This window comes from Dendrobates tinctorius, unplaced genomic scaffold (genome assembly GCF_039654945.1).
Source record: "Dendrobates tinctorius isolate UK_male_01 unplaced genomic scaffold, ASM3965494v1 ptg000326l, whole genome shotgun sequence".
Lineage (NCBI taxonomy): Eukaryota > Metazoa > Chordata > Amphibia > Anura > Dendrobatidae > Dendrobates > Dendrobates tinctorius.
Window position 1 is genome coordinate 5,712,501 of NW_027361993.1, and position 20,703 is coordinate 5,733,203.

A 20,703-nucleotide genomic window follows, 5' to 3' on the forward strand; every position below is an offset into this window, starting at 1 on the left:
CCCAGCCGGTACTGGAAATGCAGGGATGAAAGACTCTCTCCAGTTGCCAGGAACCTGCCAAACATAAAAAGAAAAAATAATTATATTTCTGTCTTGGGTATTACTAAAAACACTGAAAATAAAAAAGTACATGGCCTAACTATTTTGCATGTTTTTTTAATACAACATAGCAAAAAAACATTTTATAAAGGCTTGGGATTAGTACATGCCAGAAGAAAAACCATTATGCAAAAAAGCAATTTCACAAAAATAATGTTAAAAATCAATAGCCAAAAAAAACCTAATTTTTTGGACCAAAAAAAAAAAAAAATAAAAAGCCAAAAAAATTATGCAAACATAACAACATACATACCGTAAGGTGACAAGGAGCCTTTCTTCGGGAGGAATGGCACGCCGGAGCTGAGTGTCCCTTCTCCGGATGTTTCCTTCAACCATACCCAGCAAGTCAAGGAAGCTTTCCTGGGACATCCGTGTATAGTCAGCAAATTTCTCCGGGTTTTCCTGTAGCTCGCTGTACAGCGTGTGATATGCTCCACGGCTTGGCCGGAGTTCGATGATTGGATGTCTCCAAAACCTACGCCGCTGCCGTCTCTGCTGTCTCTCCCTCTCCCTTTCTTGCTGGCAACAAAAGACATACGCCTGAGACAGCGCAATGTCAAGATCCAGCTTGAAGCGGAAATTATCCAGACGCAAGTCCATCTTGACACCGGAAACAGCAGCAAAATCTGATGAATTCAGCAGTACAGGGTCTATAAAACATTCCAATGAAACACGCCCACTGGTGACCCATTGGTGGTCAAAGATTTTGCTATTGTGAAATGTCACACCTAAAAACGCATGCGCATAAAAAACGCAACCGCATGCAAAAACGCATGTAAAACGCAAGTAACACTGCGTTATTTTGACGCATCAGCGTGCGCATGAAGAAAAAAAAACGCACATTTGTTTTGCGTTTTTCTTTGCGTTTTTTATGCGCACGATGCGCTGCGCAAAAAAACGCTAATGTGAAACTAGCCTAAGAAGTGTAAAAAGCAATAGTGAAAGGTGTCAAACATAAGGATTGATGAGGGATTGTCTGAGTAGTGGACATCCCCTTTAAGGTTGCTTTAGGCTCCCTCCAAACATAAACCCTAATGACTGGTGACTGCCTGCAGCCTGGCACTGCCCCGGGGTATCAGGACCATGGTCACAGGGGCTACTGTACAGCCATTTATTGGATTAGAGGTCACACGGAGCAGGCCTCAGATGTTGCATTGGTGAACTACAACTCCCATGATGCCTCTGGAGCTGCGCAGCCAGTATACCCTCACTATGTGCCGACCACTGTGTGGCATGTAGTGAACAAGTCGTATATTAGAGAGGCACATGCGCAGGCCATATACATCTGCAACTCGCCTGCACCCGTGGTACCACAAGTGCCAGCATTACACATAGAGCATGCCGGGATTTGTAGTTCCACCGCGGCTGAGAGCGCACTGCACTCACCAGATATTTCCCATTGGGAGAGAACTTGCACAGCTGGTTGGAAAGCTTGAACACTTCGGAGAAATTCATGGCTTTCGGTGTGTGCAGTTACACCGCAGCAGGGTCCATATCTGACCGGAGGGCGGAGTCAAGGTGGACGTCAGCGGCTGAGGAAAGGACGTTAGTGGGCGTAGAATTGCGTCTAGGGGGAGGGGCTTGCTATAGTAATCGGCGAAGTCCGTGTGGTGGGCGTGGCTGTGTATACTAATCAAGCCTTGTGTGTGGGCGTGTCCTTATTGATTAGCTTAATATGGGCGGGCCATGTATTTGCACAACAAGGAGACGACAACGTGACACAGGAAAGGGGTGTGGCTATAATTTGGAGGCGGAGTCTTACACTAGTGAGGCGGTAAGGGAGGCGGGAATACGGCTGTGAGGAGAGGCGGGAGAGGAGGCGGGAGCGAGTCCCGGGCTCTTTCCCGGTGTCACCTCTGACATCTGGGACGTGGAATTAGTTGTCACTAATTGGCGAGGCGACGAAATATTCTACAAAGGCCTGCAAATAAGTGTAAAGTGGGGGAAGCGGTGAGCCTGTCTCCTAACGGTCACCGAGAATGGCGGAATGCGCTGTCCTGCACATGAGCGAGCTGCCTGTGGCCGGCGGCACCGACTGCGCACAGCGTCACCGGCTTTACAGAAAACTCTCGGCCAATGTCTCTTCATGCAGACACATCCGGGCCCCGGGTCTGCAGCCTAAGAATCTGGACACGTTTCTTCATAGCCGTCGCCACAGACTGTCCTGGACATTGTGTCCGACCAGCGGCAATCCTGGGGCTTGTTCACACCAGCGGAAAATACGGAGGAGCGCCAGGACAGTGTCTTACAATGGCTACAGCCACACTACCAGTATTTGGTCAGTATGTTACCTCAGTCTTTATAAGCCAAAACCAGGAGTGGGTGATAAATCCAGAAGTGGTGATGTGATTCTATTATACTTTTCCTCTGATTCTTCCTCTCCTGGTTTTGGCTTACACATACTGAGGTAACATACTGACCAACACAATGGGGCCGTAGCCTATCAGGGCAGATCAAAGATTTTTTTCTGGTACCGACTCAGCATGAGAAAAAAAAATCACAGCTGGTTGCGATTTGATGAGTAAATCAGCCAAGACTTGGCCATGCCAGTGGACACCACTCCGATGACATCTGTATGTGATTGGAGTTTGGCGCGTTCACAGATTAGAGAAGATGGAGACCTTTTTTTTCTCTGTCTTCCTAGAGAATCGGATCACACTGGGATCACACTCTGATCAGAGGGTCATTAGCATAATCGGCCCTATCCTCTGGGATGGGAGAATACACTGTAATGTGACCCCGGCCTTATACTGACCCAGAGGGTAAAGGTACTGTCACACTTAGCGATACACCAGCGATCCCGACCAGCGATATGACGCGGTCAGGATCGCTGGTGCATCGCCAAGTGGTCGCTAGTGAGCTGCCACACAGGCAGATCTCACCAGCAACATCGCAGGGGACGGGGGTCGCTACTTACCTGTCACACCAGGCGATCCTGACGTCCTCCCGCCCGCGTCGTCGCTCGTCACCACAGCAGGAAGCCCAGCAGGAAGCTGACGACGAGAAACTGTCCAGGCCGTTCTCGCGCGATCAGCGATAACCAGCGGGGGAGCCGGTTGGAGGTAAGTATCAGACATAGCGATATCGCTAGCAATATCGCTATAACGTCACAAAAACCAGTGACGTTATAGCGATATTGCTAGCGATATCACTTAGTGTGACAGGCCCTTAATAAAATCCAGAAATACACAAAATAATGACACCAAATAATGAAAAGACTAATCATACTCTACACATAAAGACAACATCGCTGCATGGCCACATCCCAAATACACCCAGCACCTGAGTAATAGATGCACTGTGCAGGCCATAAGGCTATGTGCACACGTAGTTTGGAGAGTTGCAGATTTTTCAGCACGGATTTGTAAAAATCCGCAGGTCAAAAGGCCTGCGGTTTAGCCCTGCGGTTTCACATCTCTACAATGGATAAGGTGTGAAACCGCAGCAGAATCCGCACAAAGAATTGACATGCTGCGGAAAAATCTGCAGCATGTGCACAGCGTTTTTGGTTTGACCATTGAAAACAATGGTACTGTACAACGCAGCAGAAACTACTGCGGACCCGCAGGGCCAGAAACGCTGCGGATCCGCAGCCTGTGCACATAACCTCAGTCACAAAAGATGTGGCGCACAATGCCCACAGCAGCCATACTACCAAGACCAAGGGACACACTGCCCAGTACCTGCAGCCAACCTGGCCTTACACAGGTCCGTGCTCAATGCTGCAGTGCCTGCTCTGCACTTAGCATATAGCAATGGTGCCATACAGCAGGCTCAGACTGGCCCATAGAGTAACAGGGGAATCCCCCGGTGGGCCCCTGTGCATATCTGGGACCCCAGCCCCACTGTATGGTCAGTACTTGGCATAATTCACTTGATTCACTCTGTACAGAAAAAAATAGCATCTCATCATTCACTAACCACACTACCCAGTTTATTATTATATATGGATATAGGTAAATTTGTGAAAAAGGGTAATGTAATATTTGTATGAAGGTGAAAAGTGGACCCCTCAAAGTCAATGTTACTGGTGGGCCCTTAGCACCCCAGTCTGACACTGCTATACAGTATGGTACCCAAACAACAGTGCAATACAATATGGTGCCCAAATAACAGTGCCATACAGTATGGTGTCCAAATAGTGTCATACAATATGGTACCCATAATAGCAGTGCCATACAATATGGTGCCCAAATAGCAGTGCCATACCGTATGGTGCCCAGATAACAGTGTAAGACAGTATGGTGCCCAAATAACAGTGCTATACAGTATGGTGCCCAAATAACAGTGTCAAACAATATGGTGCCCAAATAACAGTGCCATACAGTATGGTGCCCAAATAACATTGCCATACAGTATGGTGCCCAAATAGCAGTGCCATACAGTATGGTGCCCAAATAACAGTGCCATACAGTACGGTGCCCAAATAGCAGTGCCATACAGTATGGTGCCCAGATAACAGTGTAATACAGTATGGTGCCCAAATAACAGTGCTATACAGTATGGTGCCCAGATAACAGTGTCAAACAATATGGTGCCCAAATAACAGTGCCATACAGTATGGTGCCCAAATAACAGTGCCATACAGTATGGTGCCCAAATAGCAGTGCCATACAGTATGGTGCCCAAATAACAGTGCCATACAGTACGGTGCCCAAATAGCAGTGCCATACAGTATGGTGCCCAGATAACAGTGTAATACAGTATGGTGCCCAAATAACAGTGTCAAACAATATGGTGCCCAAATAACAGTGCCATACAGTATGGTGCCCAAATAACATTGCCATACAGTATGGTGCCCAAATAGCAGTGCCATACAGTATGGTGCCCAAATAACAGTGCCATACAGTACGGTGCCCAAATAGCAGTGCCATACAGTATGGTGCCCAAATAGCAGTGCCATACAGTATGGTGCCCAGATAACAGTGTAATACAGTATGGTGCCCAAATAACAGTGCCATACAGTACGGTGCCCAAATAGCAGTGCCATACAGTATGGTGCCCAGATAACAGTGTAATACAGTATGGTGCCCAAATAACAGTGCTATACAGTATGGTGCCCAGATAACAGTGTCAAACAATATGGTGCCCAAATAACAGTGCCATACAGTATGGTGCCCAAATAACAGTGCCATACAGTATGGTGCCCAAATAGCAGTGCCATACAGTATGGTGCCCAAATAACAGTGCCATACAGTACGGTGCCCAAATAGCAGTGCCATACAGTATGGTGCCCAGATAACAGTGTAATACAGTATGGTGCCCAAATAACAGTGTCAAACAATATGGTGCCCAAATAACAGTGCCATACAGTATGGTGCCCAAATAACATTGCCATACAGTATGGTGCCCAAATAGCAGTGCCATACAGTATGGTGCCCAAATAACAGTGCCATACAGTAAGGTGCCCATATAGCAGTGCCATACAGTATGGTGCCCAAATAGCAGTGCCATACAGTATGGTGCCCAGATAACAGTGTAATACAGTATGGTGCCCAAATAACAGTGCTATACAGTATGGTGCCCAGATAACAGTGTCAAACAATATGGTGCCCAAATAGTGCCATACAGTATGGTGCCCAAATAACAGTGCCATACAGTATGGTGCCCAAATAGCAGTGCCATACAGTATGGTGCCCAAATAACAGTGCCATACAGTACGGTGCCCAAATAGCAGTGCCATACAGTATGGTGCCCAAATAACAGTGTAATACAGTATGGTGCCCAAATAACAGTGTCAAACAATATGGTGCCCAAATAACAGTGCCATACAGTATGGTGACCAGATAACAGTGCCATACAGTATGGTGCCCAAATAACAGTGCCATATAGTATGGTGCCCAAATAGCAGTGCCATACAGTATGGTGCCCAGATAACAGTGTAATACAGTATGGTGCCCAAATAACAGTGTCAAACAATATGGTGCCCAAATAACAGTGCCATTCAGTATGGTGCCCAAATAACAGTGCCATATACTGTAGTATGATGTCCAAATAGCAATGCCATATAGTATGGTGCCCAAATAGCAGTGTCAAACAGTATAGTGCCCAAATAATAGTATCGTACAGTATGGTGCCCGAACAGCAGGGCCATATAGTATGGTGCCCAAATAACAGTGTCATACAGTATGGTGCCCAAATAGCAGTGCCATATAGTATGGTGCCCAGATAACAGTGTCATGCAGTATGGTGACCAAATAGTAGTGCCATATATTGTAGTATGGTGCCCAAATAACAGTGTCATGCAGTATGGTGCCCAAATAAGTGTCATGCAGTGGTAAAATAACTGCAATACAGTGTGGTGATCAAATAACAGTGCCATATAGTGTGGTACCCAAACAGCAGTGCCATACAGTGTTAAAATAACAGTGCCATACAGTATAATAGTAAAATAACAGTGTTAGTGGTAAAATAACAATGCCATATAGAGCTGGCTCCAGGTTTATGGTTTTTGGGTGACATACTTCTATTATGATTTCTTCATAATGTACAAGGGTTTGTTTTTTGCAGTACATTTCTCAACACTATTCTGTGGTCCATATGATCTTCTGATCTTTTTTTTACTCCATTTTTGGGAGGTGAAGTAAGCAAAAACCAGCAATTCTGCCATATTTTAAAAATGATGCCATTTATTGTATTCCCTTCATATTACACATGTGGCAATATTAAATATGTGAATATATTCATCTTTAGATTGTAATAATGTTCTGGAAAAAGTAGAGTGATTTTGGATAAATATATATAATGTTTTTATTTTTACTTTGTATTTTACATTTTATTAGTCCAGTGGAGGACTTGAATATGCTGTACTTTTCTGAAGCCCTGTCCAGCCCAGAGTGGGTCCCAACGCTTGCCCAAATTGGCCAGGTACTGGCAATGGCCATACCTTCCACCTACCTAAACAATTCTATACAGTGCTGCCAAATAATACGCTGTGCATATAATAATAGCAATAAAATCATGTGAGACCAAAGATTATAATAACTGTAATCAGGGGACAGTGATGATAATGTGTGCAAAATGTAAAGTGCTACGGAATATGTTAGCACTATATAAAAAATAAAGATTATTATTATTATTATTATTATTATTATTGTAAAGAAGTACAGTACATAATAAATAGGACATACCATAATAATGACATAATAAGAGCATTACATAATAATTTAAAAGTAACATGCATTGCCTATGGTTGGCATCCTGTACATTGAGCATTTCATGTTTGTTTGGTTTTGTAGGATTTGCATTGTTGCATAGTCAACTGCTCTTATACAGATAAGGTACACTGAAATATATAGGAAAATGTGCGCTAAAGGGAATGGTATAATAAAATTAAAGAAAAAAGCAGCAATTCTTACAGCAAATTCTCCAAAATATAAAAAGTACAGTCAAAATGCAAACTAATCTGAACCACATCAGTAATGATTAATTCTGTTATATTATACTCCAGTTAGCACTTATGCACATACTGCAGTTGTGATACTTGTTGGTGGCACATCTTCATACCTACACAGACAAAGAGCAAACAGAGGTGAGATTGTTATATGGCAGGGCAAATGGTGATGTTGTCACATTGTGTTATCAATGGATCTCATAAACCTGCCATACACTTTAGATCAGGGGTGCACAATCTGCGGCCTTGGTGCCACATGTGGCTCACAATGCCCTTTTCTGTTGCCCCCCCCAACCATATGGACACAGGAATGCTTTTCTGACTGGTTAACTCCTTGATGTGGTTGACTGTATGTGAGCAGCCACATATAGAACAGTAGTAGAGTCAAGGACTGGTGGTAAGTACTAATGGTGCCCTGCAGGTACGGACTGGGACTAAAATTCAGCCCTGGCATTTGAAATCACACAGGCCCATGCTGTCCCCGTCCCCAAGAATCAGATGGGGATATATTACTAATATTACCCTGGATGGAGGAAAGGAAGATTTACTACAAGACCAATATTTCTAATGATACCCGTGGCCTGCTGGGGTAAGGGACTTTGTGCTCCGTCACAACTTTTAACAGTATGGGTGTCTTGAGAACAACAATTCTGTTAACAATGTAGCAGACAAGGCAGCCCACGACCAGACAGGCCCTTCTAGCATTTGCCAGAATTGCCAGATGGTCAGTCCGGCCCTGGTGCCGTGTGTAGACAGCTTGGGATGCCTCATACACAAGGAGAATGGGTCTCTTGACCTGTTTGGCAATTTAGAAAGGAGAATGGGAATTGGACCCTGTAGTTTATGATAGTTGTGAAATGTTAGCCAGTAAGCACAAAGCACATAATCTTTATTGTAGAAAGCTATGGGGGCATCATGACCTCTTCCTCATTACGGTATCTTCACACAGTATTATTGATGAGGATTTAGAAGCAAATTTACTGAAAAATTCACATAAAAAAATAAATTGCCACAAATACTTTTACAGATTTAAATGGGAAATGCTCAAAATAACATGAAAAATAAAGCAGTGTGTATTATTAACTTGGGAGCTTTTTCAATTAAAATTAATTGGAAGAGGATTTCATGCTTTTTATGAGAATTTCAGAGTATAACCTATTTCTAAATACTCCACAAAAAATTAGGTGTGAAATGAACATATCATTAGAGTGCTGATTGCATGAGGTAGGTATAACTTGTTCAATCATTCTGTCAACGACTAACTGAAAAAAACCCTATTAAAATATAACTTACTCGATCATTCAGTCAACCAACATCTGCCACCAGGGATGAATTGGTGACATCACATCAACAGCTCACATCACCTCTGCAGCCAATCACTGATAGAAAATAAGCAGGAAGATTTACACAGATTATTGCCTGGAAACCTGCTACACCACATACTCCACGGGTAGATGGATAGATAGATGATAGATAGATAGACAGATAATAGATAGATAGAGAGATAATAGATAGATAATAGATAGAGAGAGAGATAATAGATAGATAGATAGATAATAGATAGATAGATAATAGATGATAGATAGATAATAAATAGATGATAGATAGATAATAGATAGATAATAAATAGATGATAGATAGATAGATAGATAGATAGGTGATAGACAGATCGATATGTCTTCAGCATAGGTTCAAAAAATACTCCCAGAAGACTTGCAAAGTCCCCCCAAGTATAAAAATAAAAAATACATCTATCTATCCATTATTTATCTTTTATCTATCTATCTATCTATCTGTCTATCTATCTATCTATCTATCAAAAATGGTGGTTTATTTCACCCAGCAACATTTCAAAGTTTGACCTGAAGCCTTCATCAAGTTCAAAGGCTGAAATGTTGCTGAGTGAAATAAACCATTATTTTTTTTTAAAGATAATATATATATATATGTATATATATATATATATAATAGATAGATAATCGATAGTCGATAGATGGATAGATATTAAATAGATAGATATTAGTCAGATAATGTATAAATATGAGATCGATGTAAAAAAGATAAATAATATAAAAAATCAAAATAAGAAATATGTATTAGATAGATATTAGATAGATAATTTATAAATATGAGATCAATGTAAGAAAGATAAATAATATTAAACAAAGAAATAGAAAATAGGTATTAGATAGATAGATAGATAGATAAAGACAAGCAGCAATTCTCCACACGTAAAATAGCCTCACAATATGAAATATAAAAATATAGAGGCAGCATTCCAAAAAGGAATCAGGAAAAAAGAAAGAAAGAAAGAAAGAAAAAACGAATCAAATCAGTACTGGTCCCATATAATAGCTGATGCAAGTCCTTAGGTTGTAACCCAGCTACCTTTGTATATAAATGCCCTCAAAAGAGGCACCTGTTTATTTTTTTTTATTAGATAAGAGATGAATAGATGTGAGATAGAGAGATAAATAGATAGATTTCAGACAGCTCATGAAATGCATTGTTCCCACAGTATAAGATACAAAAAATGAATATAATGACAATACTTTTCGTAGTCTTGTAGCAGAATTTACTTTTGTGTCAGTTTCCATCCTGTTACAGTAATATAAAAAAATTGAAAACCAACTTCATACATTTTTTAAGCAAATTATTTCAGCAGGTTGGCTCAGATTGTTTTATATTACACTTGCAAAGATATTTGCAATAGATACTGGTTATCAGTAACATTGATGAAAAGTTTCTAAGAATCCCTATGGACACAACAATTAGAGGCCATTGTAGAATAATCTCAATCAGATTTTTTTCACCGGAGGTTTCATGTAATTGTATCTATAGTGACAGTTCATAGTTTAGTTGCAGAAAAATAAAAATATTCACAAGATTTTTAAATTGTTCTTACTTTTATTTATTTTGCTTGCAATACAAAGCTATTAATAACAGAAACACAGACATTTATTGATTTTTCTATTTGTGTTTTTCTTTATGCAGATATTTTTTTCCTCCCCTATATTCTTATTTATATTTTTTTCTGCATTTTATTCAAGTTAGTATTCTAAATTGTATAAATCCTAAATTGATCTTGCTTCGATTTTGCTACAATTTGGAACGAACATCAGAAAAGTTAATATGATCAGGAGGTAAACATCTGCTGCACTGATTAGCATATTATTTAGTGCATTTCTTATGTGGACCTGTATTTATACAGGTTTCCCACTTTATCACACGGCAAGTAAGGTGTAAATATAATGCAAATAAAGCCCATCTAGGGTAAAACTAGAAAAATATATATTGGTATGGAGATACATAAACATATATTACACTATGAAATACAATTTTTGACCTAAAATTAAAATGCAATATATATATATATATATATATATTAATCAAATAACCAAATCCTAGAAGTAACATCTAAATTCAGTGGTTACATAAATAATTTAAAAAATATAAAAATAATCTAGGGAGAAAGAAAATTACGTTTTGCAAACACAGTGTGTGTGTGTGTGTGTGTGTGTGTGTGTGTGTGTGCGCGCGTGCGTTCTATGTGTGTCTGTGTGTGTGTACAGATTAGTGCCTTGTACACCAGTAGAATCTGATAATACGTGTGCGTGTGTGCGTGTGTGTGTGTGGTGTGGGTTAGTGTGTGGCCCAAGATTAGTGCCTTGTACACTAGTAGAATATGTGTGTGTGTATGTGTGTGTATATGTGTGTGTGCAGATTAGTGCCTTGTACACCAGTAGAATATGTGTGTGTATGTATGTGTGTGTATATGTATGTGTGTGTGTGTATGTATGTGTGTATATGTATGTGTGTGCAGATTAGTGCCTTGTACACCAGTAGAATATGTGTGTGTGTGTGTATTTGTGTATATGTGTGTGTGTGCAGATTAGTGCCTTGTACACCAGTAGAATGTGTGTGTGTGTGTGTATGTATGTGTGTGTGCAGATTAGTGCCTTGTACACCAGTAGACTATGCATGTGTGTGTGTATGTATGTGTGTTTGCAGATTAGTGCCTTGTACACCAGTAGACTATGTGTGTGTGTGTATATATGTATGTGTGTGTGCAGATTAGTGCCTTGTACACCAGTAGACTGTGTGTGTGTATATATGTATGTGTGTGTGCAGATTAGTGCCTTGTACACCAGTAGAATATGTGTGTGTATATGTGTGTGTGCAGATTAGTGCCTTGTACACCAGTAGAATATGTGTGTGTACGTATGTGTGTGTATATGTGTGTGTGTGTGCAGATTAGTGCCTTGTACACCAGTAGAATATGTGTGTGTATATGTGTGTGTGTGCAGATTAGTGCCTTGTACACCAGTAGAATATGTGTGTGTACGTATGTGTGTGTATATGTGTGTGTGTGTGCAGATTAGTGCCTTGTACACCAGTAGAATATGTGTGTGTATATGTGTGTGTGTGCAGATTAGTGCCTTGTACACCAGTAGAATGTGTGTGTGTGTGTGTATGTATGTGTGTGTGCAGATTAGTGCCTTGTACACCAGTAGAATGTGTGTGTGTGTGTGTATGTATGTGTGTGTGCAGATTAGTGCCTTGTACACCAGTAGACTATGCATGTGTGTGTGTATGTATGTGTGTTTGCAGATTAGTGCCTTGTACACCAGTAGACTATGTGTGTGTGTGTATATATGTATGTGTGTGTGCAGATTAGTGCCTTGTACACCAGTAGACTGTGTGTGTGTATATATGTATGTGTGTGTGCAGATTAGTGCCTTGTACACCAGTAGAATATGTGTGTGTATATGTGTGTGTGTGCAGATTAGTGCCTTGTACACCAGTAGAATATGTGTGTGTACGTATGTGTGTGTATATGTGTGTGTGCAGATTAGTGCCTTGTACACCAGTAGAACCTGATGATACCTGGAACATACAGATTTGTCCCGTGTTCTCTACATCAGGAGCCCTGGCTAGCAGTAGGTGAGGGATGCAGATTGTGATGTCTTCCAGAGAGTTGTACATCGGAAGCATTCGCATCGGGCGATCTCTAACAGATCCATTATAAAATGATAGGCAGAGCTCGGTCTCTACTAGCCTGGCAGGCATCAGTGCATTGCTGCACCTACTCAACCCGAAGTCGCATGCGACTTTCAGTACAATTATCGGTTTGCCGCAAGGTGCATATGCGACTTCCCTGTGGGACAAAACAAAAGTTATAAGCGATCTTGCAAAAAAATGGGTGGATGCAGGATTCCCTGATGATCTGCAATTCCCCGATCTCCAGCCCGGTCCTGGAAAGTTTGCGCCGGTTTTCTCCCGAGGCTCCAGTGCATGCCCTCCTATGGCTTTGCCCCCTTTCTGCCTTCTCTTCCCGCCTGGTATGCCTTGCGAGGCGCCTAGTGCCAGGTCCCCCTCCCCCTTTTTTTACTTCCTGGCAGCTCTGTCACCTTCATCCCTTGTCGCAACCCTGTAATCTGAGCAATCCCACCCACCCCAGTCACCTCCTATACCGCACATCTCATTCCCAACCAAAGCTTGCAACGGCCAGACAGGTGTGTCACCTGCTAAATGGAAGGTGACCAGCTAACAAGGAGTTAAAGGGACTCCTTCTGGTGCCTGCAAGGGGCTACTGCCTAGAACCTGCACCCCTGGACAAGTGGAAGGCTTGCAGGACTTTGGCTTTTTTGCCTGCAGACTTCACCCCCTGCCCAGCCACTTTCATGCCAGTGACACTGATCAGAGAGAGGACTGTGCGCGGCACCATCAGGACAGACTGGGATCTCAGGTACCGCAGCGATATGTGATGTGTGTGGACAGGGCCGAACTTGTGTCCATGCACCCTGATCATTCCTGGCAGCTGATCGCCACACGCGGGATGTCTAGTGCTGTCATCTGCATGCTGTTCCCTTGGCTGCTGGTGAGTAGCATTCCTCTGCCGATCTGCATGATGGTGGCTCTCCCTGCAGCAGCATGGTGGGTGGCATTATGGAGCCAGTCACAGGGGATGCCCCACAGTGTGGCCCATTGCTTGTACATACCCAGTAGACACTAGAGTTGTGACAGTCCCTGTAAATGTTACTTTGTCTGTGATGTCAGGGAGTTGTTACTGCTTGCTGCCTGTTACATTCAGGAGATTGGTTCAATTAAAAAAAGTCGATTCTAAGGGCTGTATGTTTAGAGATTAGGACTGATGGTGATGTATCCGATGTATTTGTATGGGACAATATTCCGACAATGCCCATCGGTATGCTGGACACGCCAAAGACTAATAGTCTCAGAGAGAGCTAGTCCCAGATTCTGGCTATGAAGAAAAGTAACCTGCCATGCACTGTGCTTCCAGGCAAACGTTGTCATAGTCAGTAATGCCAAGGAGGGAAGTCTTCACATCTAGGCTACTTTATTATATAGTGTGGATCTGACACCAGATTTCACAGTGCTAGCTCAATACATCCAGCTCAGAAACATTCATAAAATGATTGACTGCCTAAGGTGAAAGTGATCACTTTAATAAAAAGCTTATTCTAATTGGAGGGTTTTACAGCTATTCTGACCTGTATTTTCGTAGTAAGCATGCTAGCATCCTCAGGCCTAATAGCTTTATTTAATATCGTATGCAGTTCGTATTAGATCAATCACCCAACGAACAAGCAAAATGCTTGTCTGACAGGTGTTTGGATCATTCATGCTGGCATTGAAATCACCGTCCTTGGCAGCACATTGTCCCACTTGTAGCCAGTAGATATACTGCTGATAGTGATGACAGTGTATATACACAGAACAATCATTACCGATCGTTCTGTATGCACGGCATTGTGGTCAGCCATTGAAGGGCCACTGATTGCGTATAGTTGACTGGCAGTCACTTAATGGCCATAGTTGTGTTGGCCCAGGCACGCTGTAAGCTGCAGTCTCCCACCAGCTGGGGAGCCATCCTGGGCCGCACCCATCAGGCTCTTGCTTGGGACATCGGCCCATTCGGTGTGCATTTTGCTCCCCGATTCCTGTAACCCTTCCTGGGACTGTAGATTATAAGCTCAGTGGCGTCCTCCAGTCTGCTCGCCGGTATAGATCTATATGGATGTTGTTTCTGCTGTTCCTGAGAGTTTGTATAACCAGGTAACAGTCCTGTGTCTCTAGCCAAATGTCTCCAGGGAAGCAATCAGCACGCTGAGGTAACAGGAAAGCATTGTGCGCTGCAGAATCACTGCTGCCATGTGTGTCACAGACTCCTACACATGGATCAGGCAGAATATTATCTGTACACAGCACCCATTGTGGCGAGTGGTCAGGGGAAGACAGCGATCTCTCCCGATTCCCCCACACACAGGAGCCCGCCGCTCACACCAGTGCTGGGGCTTCTCTATGGGGAGAAGAAGGGAAGGGCGTACTAATAATACACTTACCAACAGTGCGGTGTGTTACATGGCCATCATAGCCTGAACAGAAAGGTGCACAGAATGATCAGAAACAGACTGTACAGCGCACAGGCTGCTGCCATTATTATCGGCGGCACAGTCCTGTTTACACAGAACTACTGTATGAGCTGCCCAGTATGAAGATGTTTGGGCATTCGCCGAGTAATCTATCTATCATTATCTGTCTGCCTGTGTCTCTCTCTCTCTCTCATCTATCTATCTATCTCTCTCTCTCTCTCTCTCTCTATCTATCTATCTATCTATCTATCACTCTATCTATTATCTATCTATCACTCTATCTACCTATCTAGAAAAAACAGATAGCGGCACAAACTTGAGCAGATTTTGGGTGCAATAGTCCTGAATAATGCGGTTGCCCAACACAATTTTTCTTTTTATCTCTCTATCTATCTATCTATCTATCTAAATCAAGAAAAAAGGGCAGCACTACCAAAATAATACAGCAGGTGCAAAACCTATTCAGCAGTGTCCAAACAGCCAAAATGACAAAAGGAAAACAAATAGGCAGCACTCAAATTAAATGTGAAAAAGTGGATACTTTACTGATCCTCAGATGGCAACGTTTCAATGGTGACCCGTCTTTGACAAAGACGGGTCACCGTTGAAACGTTGCCATCTGAGGATCAGTAAAGTATCCACTTTTTCACATTTAATTTGAGTGCTGCCTATTTTTTTCCTTTTATCTATCTATCTATCTATCTATCTATCTATCTATCTATCTATCTATCTATCTATTATCTATTATCTAGCTATCTGTTATCTATCTATTATCTATCTATCTGTCTATCTACCTATCTATTATCTATGTATCTCTCAATCTATCTATCTATCTATCTATCTATCTATCTATGTATTTATTATCTATCTATCATTTATATATCTATTATCTATCAATCTATCTGTCTGTCTATCTATCTATTATCTATCTATCTATCTATCTATCTACCTATCTATCTATTATCTATAATATATTATCTATAATCTATTATCTAGCTATCTGTTATCTATCTATTATCTATCTATCTGTCTATCTACCTATCTATTATCTATGTATCTCTCAATCTATCTATCTATCTATCTATCTATCTATCTATCTATCTATCTATCTATCTATCTATGTATTTATTATCTATCTATCATTTATATATCTATTATCTATCTATCTATCTATCTATCTATCTATCTATCTATGTATCTTTCTATCTGTAATCTCTCTACACAAGCTAACAAGATACTGCTCCAATATCACATAATGTGAGACAATGAGAATATGTCTATGTTTTGGTTTAGTTTTGCTGATATTGCAGTTTCATAAAGGACAATAATGGATAAAATATCATGAATATATCAATAGTGGTGTAGGGCAAATTCATGTACTAGTTGGCAAGGATTATGACAATTTTTTTCCAATTTTTTTGATATGTATATATGGGACAGGAATACCATTGGTGCAACCACACAGGGGCCAAAGTAGGTGGAATTGGTGCAGCTCATATATGGTTATTACACAGTGGCCTGTTCTGTCTTCTCCAGTATATGTATATCACAGAATATACATGTGTGTGTATATGTGTGTGTGTGTATATATATATATATATATATATATATATACACATAGCATATACATATATACTTTATATATATATATATATATATATACAGCCATTGCAGACGTATGTCATCAAATGGCTGCCATTCACTAACATCAAGATTTTGCATGCAAAATGTTGTAGATTGATAGTAAAATTGGTCCATATTGGGTATTTGTATCTCTTAGGCATCATCTTCTCTTTTAAGCATGTTCTCAAAACTCTCAGAGTAGGTACAAGGCTGGAGTCAAACGAGCTTATGAATCGGACGAGTGCAGTCTGATAAAATTTGGATTGCTCCCAGACCAATGTTATACCATGAGGCAGTGCAGATCTGCATATTTTTTCTCAGCTGTATTCAGCATGAGAAAAAAAAATCACAGCATGCTGCGATTTCACTCCAAAATCTTACAGTGCAAGAAAAAAATAATATGTCATACGCCCATCAGTACAACATCCGATTTTTACGGATTCATTACAATTACAAAAATTAATAGCTACTGAGTAAAAATGGACATCACATGGACAGCACATGGATAACAAGTGAGAAAAAATTGTCCCCCTCTCCAGGATGAGAATGGACTGATTTTTTTATATGCACGTGTGACCCCAGCCTAAGAAGCATCTGCAACATACAGTATCATTTGGTGCACACAATGTTTTTTTCATCTTTCTCACTAGAGTATTAAATCTGAAAGCTGTGTATAGAATCTGCTATCAAAACTGCACCATACCGCAATGTGTGACCAATAATATAGCAATGTTCTGCCATTTTGTACCTTCCAAGATTATAGGGATAAGCAGGGTTTTGTTGCTTTTGTTTGTTTATGGTACCACAGTGCTTACATTTTTATAGTTTAAAAACTTTTTTTTTTCACCTGCAGCCATTCCAAATATCAGGGTCCGTAATGGGACTATGAATGTCGGATGTATGAAACTGTCCAATAGGGCTCATACTCACTGGAGAGAAAATCAGAGGAGTGCAATCCGATTAAAAATCGGATTGCACTCTGACCAATGTTAGTCAATGTGTGACATCTCACTTGCTATTTTTTTCCCATCCAAAATTGGACTGAGAAAAAAATTGCAGATCACCATACAATATCATATTATCAGCAGCACATCTGCAGATTACACCCCATAGTCCTCCATATATAATCTGACCCATAGTATAGTAATACACTCCTCAGTCCTCCATATAGTATAATATACTCCCCATAGTCCTCCATATAGTATAATGCACTCCTCATAGCCCTTCATATATTAAAATACACTGCTCAGTCTTCCATATAGCATAATACACTCCTCATAGTTCTTCATATAGTATATTGCTCTGTCTCCATATAGTATAATACACTCCTCATAGTTCTTCATATAGTATAATGCTCTGTCATAGTCATCCATGTAGTACAATTCACTTCCCGTAGTATAATTCATCCCATAGTTCTTCATATAATGTTTTCCCCATAGTCCTTGATACAGTATAATGTAGCCCACATAAAGTATAATGCAGCCACCCCATAGAGCATAATGAAGCCTTCCCACAGAGTATAATGCAGCCCCGCCATACAATATAATGTAACCTACCATAGAATATAATGCAGCCCTTCTCTTATAGTATAATGCAGCCACCCCTTAGAGAATAATGTAGCTACCCCATAGTATAATGCAGCCACTCCACAGAATATAATGTAACCCCACCATAGAATATAATGATATAATGCAGCCCCCCATATAGTATAATGCAGCCCATCCATTGAATATATGGCAACCTCCTCAGAGTATAATGCAGCCCCTTATACAGTATAATGTAGCCCCTCCATAGAATACAATGTAGCCCTCCTCATATAGTATAAGGCAGCCCCCATATAATATAATGTAGCCCCCTCATAGTATAATGAAGCCCACATACAATATAATCTAGCCCCCATAGAATATAATGCAGGCCCCCATAGAATACAATGTAGCCTCCTCATATAGTATAATGTAGCCCCCTCATAGAGTATGATGCAATCACCCCCATAGAATATAATAAGTATAATACAGCCCCCAATAGAATATAATGTAGCCCCAAATAGAATATAATACAGCCCACCTCCCCATAGAATATAATGCAGCCCCCCATAGAATACAATGTAGCCTCCTCATATAGTATAATGTAGCCCCCTCATAGAGTATGATGCAATCACCCCCATAGAATATAATAAATATAATACAGCCCCCAATAGAATATAATGTAGCCCCAAATAGAATATAATACAGCCCACCTCCCCATAGAATATAATGTAGCCCCCATATTATATAACACAGCCTCCCCCATAGAATATAATGTAAAATGTACTCCCCATGGTATATAACACAGCTGCCCAGTATATAGCCCAGCACCACATGGTATATAGCACAACCCCACATGGTATATAGCACAGCCCACCATGGTATCTAGCACAGTACCACACGATATATAGCACAGCCCACCATGGTATCTAGCCCAGCTCCACATGGTATATAGCCCAGCCTCACATGGTATATAGCCCAGCCCCACATGGTATATATAGCCCAGCACCACATGCTATATAGCACAGCCCCACCATGGTATATAGCACAGCCTCACCATGGTATATAGCACAGCCCCGCCATGGTATATAGCACAGCCCCACCATGGTATATAGCACAGCCCATCTTGATATATAGCACAGTACCACATGGTATATAGCCCATCATGGTATATAGCCCAGCAACACATGGTATATAGCCTAGCCCAACGTGGTATATAGCACAGCCCCACCATGGTATATAGCACAGCCCATCTTGATATATAGCACAGTACCACATGGTATATAGCCCATCATGGTATATAGCCCAACAACACATGGTATATAGCCTAGCCCAACGTGGTATATAGCACAGCCCCACCATGGTATATAGCACAGCCCCACCATGGTATATAGTACAGCCCCACTATGGTATATAGCACAGCCCTCCATGGTATATAGCACAGTAGCACATGGTATATAGCACACACCACATGGTATATAGCACAGCCCCATCATGGTATATAGCACAGCCCATCTTGATATATAGCACAGTACCACATGGTATATAGCCCATCATGGTATATAGCCCAGCAACACATGGTATATAGCCTAGCCCAACGTGGTATATAGCACAGCCCCACCATGGTATATAGCACAGCTCCACCATGGTATATAGTACAGCCCCACTATGGTATATAGCACAGCCCACCATGGTATATAGCACAGTACCACATGGTATAAGCACAGTACCACATGGTGTATAGCACAGCATGGTACATAGCCCACCATGGTATGCAGCCCAGCAGGGTATGAAGCCCAGCACGGTATACAGCCCAGCAAGGTATACAGCCCAACACGGTATACAGCCCACCATGGTATACAGCCCAGCATGGTATACAGCCCACCATGGTATACAGCCCAGCATGGTATACAACCCACCATGGTATACAGCCCAGCATGGTATATAGCCCCCCCCGAGCATGGCCCCACAGTCCAGTACTCACACTGATTAAAAAAAAAACACTCCTCACCTTCTCCTTGTCCCACGCTGCTCCCTGCTGTCTCCTATCTCCTGCTCTGCCTTCTACCTGCCTTTTTTTTTTTTTTACTACAGTATGGGCTAAAAAGCTGAGTCCTGGATAACCACTTAAAGGTGAATTCCTACACTGCAGATTTTGATGCAGAAATTTCTGTGACTATTTAAACTGTTCTTTTTTAGATGAACAGTTACAAAATAAAATAAACCTCCAGGAAAAACACATATAGAACACATTCCTAATCTCCACTTGTTTTAATTGCTGGTTGAGAGGTACAGGAAACGGTATATTAAAGAGTTAATTGTAGTGGCTACCGAATTTATGTGAGATATATATATATATATACGATATACTCTATATGACTAGTTCTCCAATCCACAGTCACCATCCGCTTTCCTAACAAGAACATGTGAGAGTTCCATATTCGATTATTTGATGTCTAGTTCCCTTTAAATACCCAAAGTTGTCGCAAAGTGTCACGTGCCTCAATGAATTATTTGCCAGTCTTGTAACATTTTGCCTCCTAGTGCGTTTAATCCTAATGGGAAACACTTAGGGCCGAGCAAGAGAAAGTTGAACTGTGTTACTATGGTTGTCTCCATGGATGCAAATGTAGCCGAGCGAGAGAGCAGGACACAGGTGAGGCTGCGC

General features: G+C 41.4%; 1 protein-coding gene across 2 annotated transcripts in view; it reads right to left on the minus strand.

The window, feature by feature from the left end:
- Nucleotides 1-1,683, minus strand: part of WRAP73 (WD repeat containing, antisense to TP73) — an 86,244-nt gene extending 84,561 nt beyond the window's left edge. Inside the window, exon 1 of one of the 2 annotated variants that reach the window (XM_073561708.1) lies at nt 1,486-1,683. In XM_073561708.1, the coding sequence (XP_073417809.1) occupies nt 1,486-1,554 (69 nt within the window). In that variant the 5' untranslated portion in view covers nt 1,555-1,683. The remainder of the gene's footprint in view (nt 1-1,485) is intronic. The other variant, XM_073561707.1, reaches the window with a different exon arrangement.
- Nucleotides 1,684-20,703: the final 19,020 nt, after the last annotated feature.